General features: G+C 36.4%; 1 protein-coding gene across 2 annotated transcripts; it reads right to left on the bottom strand.

Moving 5' to 3' along the window:
• Window positions 1-1412: 1412 nt before the first annotated feature.
• On the bottom strand, window positions 1413-4180 carry LOC111621656. Of its 2 annotated transcripts, none has more exons than XR_002756116.1 (3): window positions 3874-4180; window positions 2535-2681; window positions 1413-2093 (listed from the first exon to the last, which is right to left on the bottom strand). XR_002756116.1 is itself a non-coding variant. In XM_023363862.1 (3 exons), exons 1-3 carry the CDS (start codon window positions 4019-4021, stop codon window positions 2000-2002), a joined length of 318 nt encoding a protein of 105 aa, XP_023219630.1. In that variant the 5' UTR covers window positions 4022-4180; the 3' UTR covers window positions 1413-1999. The 2 variants fall into 2 exon arrangements, 1 of the variants encoding a protein (XP_023219630.1); XM_023363862.1 differs by having other exon boundaries at window positions 3945-4180.
• Between the last annotated feature and the right edge of the window lie 3109 nt (window positions 4181-7289).

Below are 7289 nucleotides of genomic sequence, written 5' to 3'. Positions count from 1 at the left end.
TGGGTGTAAGCCGCCCGGGGCGGAGGAAAATTTCGCCGCCCCTTTATTTAGGTATCTGAATTTAAAAGACTAAAATTCAGTTTCGTCACAGAATAAGTAATGAGAAATTCCGTATTCATTTCAATCGGTTTGAATCGTAGGTGCGACAAAAATATGAAATGAAATGGTTCAAATTTTTACAAGATATTATTATCATTTATTGTATAGATAAAATTTTTCCGGCACATAAAAGTGCCGCCCCCACTACGCTACGCCACTGTAGACATATATGTTTTATAAGCTTATCACAACACATCTTTCTTGTCTCCGAGATAGTTTTATTGAAAACTAACGTTTTCGGCTTACTCTATAGGCCATCCTCGGGCTTAACGAGAGAATTACAAGATTGGTGTTTCATTAAATACAACACATATGTTCAAATTTAAAAAATTGACAACGGAAAAAGAAAAATATAACTGCAAATTAATATATACAAATACAAATATACAATAAAAAACAAAGTCAGATATAGCAATAGAAATAAAATATAAATATAAATTTACTAATAATACATTAAATAAACATTGAAATGAATTGTTAATCGGAACATATCTTTAATATACTTACATCGGATTATAGTGCGTGCTTAAAAGCACTTTTATATTATTTCAAAATTTTTGTGACTAATGAATGACTAATTATGCATGATTATAGGTGACAGATTACAGTAGCGCCTCTTGCTAAAGGTGCCGTATTGACTAAGCTCGATTCTGTTGACAATAAAAAAATATAGTAAATTGTCAACACAGAATTAATATCGCAGTCTTAAAGTGGCACAAAGCCTCCTTTTGTGGACATTACAACTTATTAAGTGAGACACTAAAAGTATGTCCAAACGATTAACTTCAACCCAACCCAGCAGAAAAATCACAAGGGGAATGAAACAATTTCGAATTATCAAAATTTTAGAATATTAAACGAATTTTCTGCAAGTTTTAAGTGTTCAGAAGTATAACCCTTTTTTTTAAATCTCTTTTCTCCTTTATCAATTACTTGAAGTTTTTAAGTTAAAGATGTATTTATGGATGTTTCTTACGGATAAAAAATGGCTTTGTTAATGATATGCATCGTTACTAATAAGTGTCTGCTAGATTCATACCTGTAGTTATTATAAACGGCTATGGAAATCGAAACTTAAATAGATAGATATGTGATTAATATAGTCGGTATTAAGAATAAATAATAATACTACTGATTTTATTGTAATCTGTCGAATTACCATTTACTGTGTGGAATGTGCATTATATGTATAAGTGAAAGTAATGCAGAATACATTAAAATATAATTATCGTTAAACTTGTACATAATGAAAACTTTCGTTTAGTTATACAGATTTTNATCTGTAAGTCTCGCCCGAGCGGTCGAGCATGAGAACGGTGGGGTTGGGGATGGAGGAGGAAGTCGATGAACAGCGCGCCGGAAATAACGCATTCCACTACGCATTTAAACGTTAAATAACAACAATTTTTCATTATTATTCGAAGGGAATAATTTACTAATTAAATAATTTTGTTATATGTTAATACAATGACATAAGGATCGAGTCAAAGGTCGGAGAAAAAAGTAAACAAAAAGTTGGTTAATTAACCAAGTGGAAAAAAACACGCACACAATTTCTCCCTATTTCTTAATAGATAAAACCGATCAAATATCTCTCCAATTTAACAATTATTACTAAGGTTGTAACCCAAACTCTGACCAGCAATTAATTTAGTATGTTTGGCAGATGTTATCAGTTTAATGAGGTAAAATAAGTAACGATACCGGATAGAAAAAGGTAATAAATTTGTCGAAAAGTTCGATTTCTGACAATTAACATAAACAACACCCGGACGCAAATCGAACTTGGACCGGATTGCATTAGAATTCCCCGATAGTTCCCTCTGCGGGACGAGCATAAAAAGGGGTCGCACCCGCACCTCGGGGCGCTCGTCATAAGGAAGCGTCCAGGCCGGTAACTCTATTCGGACCTCTCCTCATCTACCCTACCGAAGAAGGACCTCTCCAGACTTGATAGCCGCACTTCTCCTGACCAAGGTCCACGATCGTCCAGCCTACATCGTATGAACGGGATTAGATATGAGTAAACTCTCCGCGCTTAAATTTAACAAACCCGTGTATCGGGCTGCTTACAAAAGATTTGTCGCGCAGGTTATATCTTTGCAGCTTATAACGCGTATAATCCCATATTTAGCCAATAATTGTAATTTTATGTATCTTAGACTAGAGAAATATTAAACTGTGATTGTGTTTATTTTAAACCTGTCTGATCATTGGAACGACCAACACCTATCGGCTTATACACGCGTGCTCCCCATTCGATTCGATTTATAGCCCTCCTAGCTATCCGTCGACAAAGTGAACAGTTACCGGTAAGCGGGGTGAAGAGTTCGTCCCTTCGGTTTTCACATAACTTTATAAACTTTTACAAGAGCATAGAATTAGTAGAAGTGTTTAACACACACAAATTACACAGGCGAACTCTGTGTCATCACCTGTTCTCTTGCCTTTTATTCGGGGTCCTTGCCCTGTCACTCAAATGCCCATTTTTGGTAAAATTGACTGTAGCTCCAATCCACAATTTTTCTCCATTTCCCTGGATGAGTAGTCTTTCGGAAGCTGTGTCACTCACGGAGGAAGTGCTGTGAAAAAATTTTATTGAGTTCCTTGACTTTATTTGTGAAATAGAATACTTCTCTTTTGACTAAAAAGTATAGCCTAACATTGGAATCGTCAAATTTACACAAGCCCGAGTTCTCGCATCATCGCGGCCTTTCTAAAATCGGTTTTGTTTCTAACAACCAAAAGGAAATTTTCACAGACTCTCTTTTCCTTTTCGACCTATGAATTTTCTCACTTCGTTCGTTCTCTCTTGTTTCTACTGTACTTGTCGCGAATTACAATTTTCTTCATATAACATCGCAAAATTTTCTAACTCATGTACAATTAATTTCACGTTGAATAAGTTACTACATCTATTCGAAAGGACAGAATGCAATTTCGTTATTAATCGTTTTGTTACAAACGCTTTTCTTTTTAATATTTGCACTTTTTCTAACTAGCGTAGCGAAAGGAGAGCAAGGAGGTCTATCGTGTCCCGGGCGCACCCGCAGAGGGCGCCAAATGGTCTCCAAGACAAACAAGATTTGTTTTTTGAGAGGGGAGGGGGACGCCAATAAAGTGTCGTGCCCCGGACACCAGTTACGTTCGCTACGCCACTGCTTTTTCTCAAACTTTTTTGGTTAATTTCGGTCATAAACACTATTGATTACGTTAAGAAAATAGTTATTAAAAATTCAAAACTAGGGTGAATTGAAATTCACGATCACGATTAAAACAAAGCAATTAACACCACTTATAAGAAGTTTAAAGCGATTTATACCAAAGCTAGATACTTAATTCTCCTAACTTTAATTACTTTTGTAATTAGCTGTTTTTATTGGCACTTTTTCATTTATTTCTTATTATCAATTGAAGGAAACAAGCGGCTCTTCGCTTGCCATTCGTCATTTGCAGACGAACGACAACCCAGAACTCACCACTTAATGGAAAACTCTTGAGTTCCACCAAGAGTTGGAAAAAATGCAACTTTATAAGCGACTGACATCACTTGTCGAGTTTCATTCGTCCTAACTCAAACAACAAAAATATTTATAATTTCCACTGAATACTTCAAATTCAACTATTCGAAACTCACCGTATCGTTACTTTCTAAACTAATGAATACAATATTACAACAACTAGTAATAATGAAAGAAAGAAAACCACTAAGATGCGAGGTCGTAATAATACGGACGTTATGGCCACAAAATTTACTTCAAACTCATACCGAACCTCAATAAAAAAGAACAAAAAATTCTCGCCCTGCGCGAAATTTAATAAAACGGGATACAGAAAGCCTTCACCGCTTTTTCTCGGCGTCTTCTGTCTTCACCCGAGCGGGCCTTATACAGTACATGCGGGATACTCCATGACTCTCCATCTCTGCTCGGCCTTTTTACTCGAGCGAGCCTTAAAGGAACGTGACACAGAGAACCCTCTTTGCCCTGTCAGCATCTCCTGTTTTTGCCCGAGCAAGACTTAATGATTCAAAACAAAGAGAGCCTTCTCCGCCTTTCGTCGGCGTCTCCTGTCTTTACAATGGTTCACCTACAATAGAAAAAACGTACAATATATTGTAACAATTAGTTACGTATTGTTAGAATATATTTTTAACAACGCGTCATGAACAATCACATCATGATTTTACGTCACGTGTTACGTATATATATATTAATCGGTTTGAAATATATCAGATAGCATTATTTTACTAAAATAATATTTATTAAAAACAGGATTATTTTAACTTTTNAAAAAGAAAAAAATATTGTGAACAAGCTGATGTTACTGGAAAATATCGGGAGTAGCTGTTACTTCAATTTTTAAAAAAACCTGTATGCATAGGTATGTTTATATTTTTATGAATTTTACAAAACTTGTGTATTTTTTTATATGTATGTTATATCCTCTTTTAATGTTTTAGTTGGCTGAAGAGGGGCTTAAAAGCCCGAAACGTGTAAATTTTTTCACACGTATCAACTAAATAAAGATGAGACAACCCGCCAAGTGTCTTAATTTATAGCACTTTATTGTGTTAGAAGCATAAAATCTAGAGTTATACTTTTATCTGAATACGAAAGAAGAGTAACTCGTTATCTGACTTCGAGTTACATCTAAACTCGAGTTCGTCAACTCTCTGTTTAACTCGAGTTGGTGAATACGGGGGTTAGTGTACCACCGCAAGCCAAGATGGACTTCTTTCTACAGTGACAACAGACTAGCCGGCAAATATATTACCTTTGTTTGTGCTCATCGCAACCTGCCTCAGCAATGCAACCAGCCTGGATTGCCTGGCGAGGTTGTTTGGTTAATTTTCTTTCTATTATACGCGCTAGCCTAGTGGTCCAGGCCACTTGTCCCTCTTTTGTTCCCTTGGACCAGTATAACTCTTACTAGGTCTTCAGGGTTCCCCCCAAGCTGGGGTTCATGTTGTTATGTTATGTTTTGTTCGCTCTAAATTGTCATGTATATTTGTATTCGCTAAGTCGCGAGTTGTCTATTGTGGTCTTTATTCGGTTCGCGGTCTGTTTGGAGCAGTTTCATTGTTTTTCTTTAGGCATGTTCCCACATTTTGTATCACATTTAATGGGGTTGCAATAAACGGAGCAGGGTGCTGGACGCTCACAAATCTCTTCTTCACACTTTCCTATCATACTTACCCCATCTTCCCCTTCCACCTCTCTTATCCTCTTCTCACTTCTCTTCTAAGGCTAAGACTCTGGTACGGCCTTTTTAACTTTTACAGAGAGAGTGTGCCAGTTAATGAATAAATTGTGTCGACTGAGTTTGAAAGCGAGGGACAAACACGTGAAGTGTATGATTGGTTATTCTGTGTAGCCAAACTCGAAACGGGTTCGACTATGTAAATATTTGGTAACAATCGAATCGAAAATTCACGGGTTGGAAACTCTGAAACAAACAGTTTACTCAGATTTAACGAATTAATTTGTTTGTTGCGCACTTCACCGCCAGAAAGCGGAAAATAATTTATCCTACACGTAATGATGCCAACGAGTTTCTCTTCTCAACTATGAATTTTTGAACACATACACTATCGTTTTTATTGTCCCGAAGGACATTAGAAATGATAATTTCCGCATAAATCGAGTGTTTGACATTATACTGTGATTCGTCACAGTATAATGTCAAACACTCGATTTATGCGGAAATTATCATTTCTAATGTCCTTCGGGACAATAAAAACGATAGTGTATGTGGAAACAATATTTGCTTATTGAAAGCAGTCTTAAAATCAAGCGGATAATGCAAATGAACTTGGTTTGCACGCATAAAAGTATTCAAAAATACTTTAGTTAGTTATCTAAATATATAAAATTAGTTGTCTTGACTGACTAATTCATCATCGCCCACAGCAAACAGCTGTACCTAATAAAAAGGTGAGATTTGGTACACAGAGTACATCATGAAAATGCACATTAAGAAGGGATTTTTCGAAATTCCCTTGCAGGAGGGAAAGGGAGAGAGGATTAAGTCTTAACCCAAAGAACGGATTCTACTGTACTATTTTACATATGATATTTTATTTTCAACTACGTTCAGTCTTCATCGAGTACTTAGGTGTATTTTTGTTGTTAAGTTCCATCAAGTCGTCTTCGACTCCTGGTGACTTGCATGGGCAAGTCTTTCCTTGTCCATGTAGTTTACTTGGCAAGAGTTGAGGAAGTGGTTTGCCATTGCCTTCTTCCTTGAATGATGTGTCACGCGCGCGCGGGAAAAGAATGCCTTTCGGGAGGACTTTTATGGGGAACTGGCCTCCTATTCAGTCGTTATAGGCAAGGAGAAAACCCGGAAAACTCCAAGCAGCCAGCCTGTCCGATCGCAGGCACGAACCCACGACCGAACTTCCCAGTGTTCAGGGTCCAGTCACCACCGCTATGAGCGGCAACGGAGACCACTTGGCCACTGATGGGCCGGTATTACAGTGTTACATTTCAGACATTGTTATAAATATTTTCTATATACTGTATTTCGATTTTCCAAATGTTCGATACCGTGTTAAATTCGAATTTGTTATTGCATATTGGTTCGATTATAGAACGATTGTAAACGTTGCAGGAAATTGATCAAATTGAAAACAGTTCGTTTGATTCTCGGCGGTAGGTGTTATATAACAATTACTGTGGTTGTTGAAATGCCGAATATACTTGGGGTTTGTTTGCAAAATTCGCGCGAGCGAAGTCGCGGGTAACAGCTAGTTTTTTTTTTTTTTATAATTATAAGTTATAATTGGAGAATTATTAAAATTAAAATTAATATATTTTATTAAATTAAAGTAATTTATCTTGTTATTAATTCACAACCATAAATCTACACGACATTTATTTAAATTAATTATAAGAATTTAACAATTGTTTTTGGCAAACATTTTAAGGCTGTTCGTGATAAGGGTTTCTTATTAAATGTTATTACTTTATATTTATTATTATTCGTTGCAGTCTTTGTATTGTGTAATTTCTGGTGGTGTCGAAAAAGATGAATTGAAATTGTAAATAGTATCACAGTAAATGAGAATGAACGCATCAAACTCATTAGTAACAGGCCGAACAGTTGTTAATCCGTCTGCAATGGCGCCTGTGCTGGTCCACCTGAACAAACATACGTTTGCAGAGCAGATTGCAGCGTTACTTCCG

Source organism: Centruroides sculpturatus, unplaced genomic scaffold, assembly GCF_000671375.1.
Source record: "Centruroides sculpturatus isolate CEXI.00-Female unplaced genomic scaffold, Cexi_2.0 scaffold254, whole genome shotgun sequence".
Lineage (NCBI taxonomy): Eukaryota > Metazoa > Arthropoda > Arachnida > Scorpiones > Buthidae > Centruroides > Centruroides sculpturatus.
The sequence above is the reverse complement of the archived record's forward strand: the minus strand, read 5'-3'. Positions and strand labels throughout refer to the sequence as shown.

Coding starts and splice junctions, on each gene's coding strand:
- LOC111621656 (XM_023363862.1), bottom strand. CDS start 4,021: ATGGAGAGTCATGGAGTATCCCGCATGTACTGTATAAGGCCCGCTCGG. Junction 2,682..3,944: donor GAAGACGCCGAGAAAAAGCG/GTGAAGGCTTTC, acceptor ATTTTTTCACAG/CACTTCCTCCGTGAGTGACA. Junction 2,094..2,534: donor AATAAAAGGCAAGAGAACAG/GTGATGACACAG, acceptor CATACGATGTAG/GCTGGACGATCGTGGACCTT.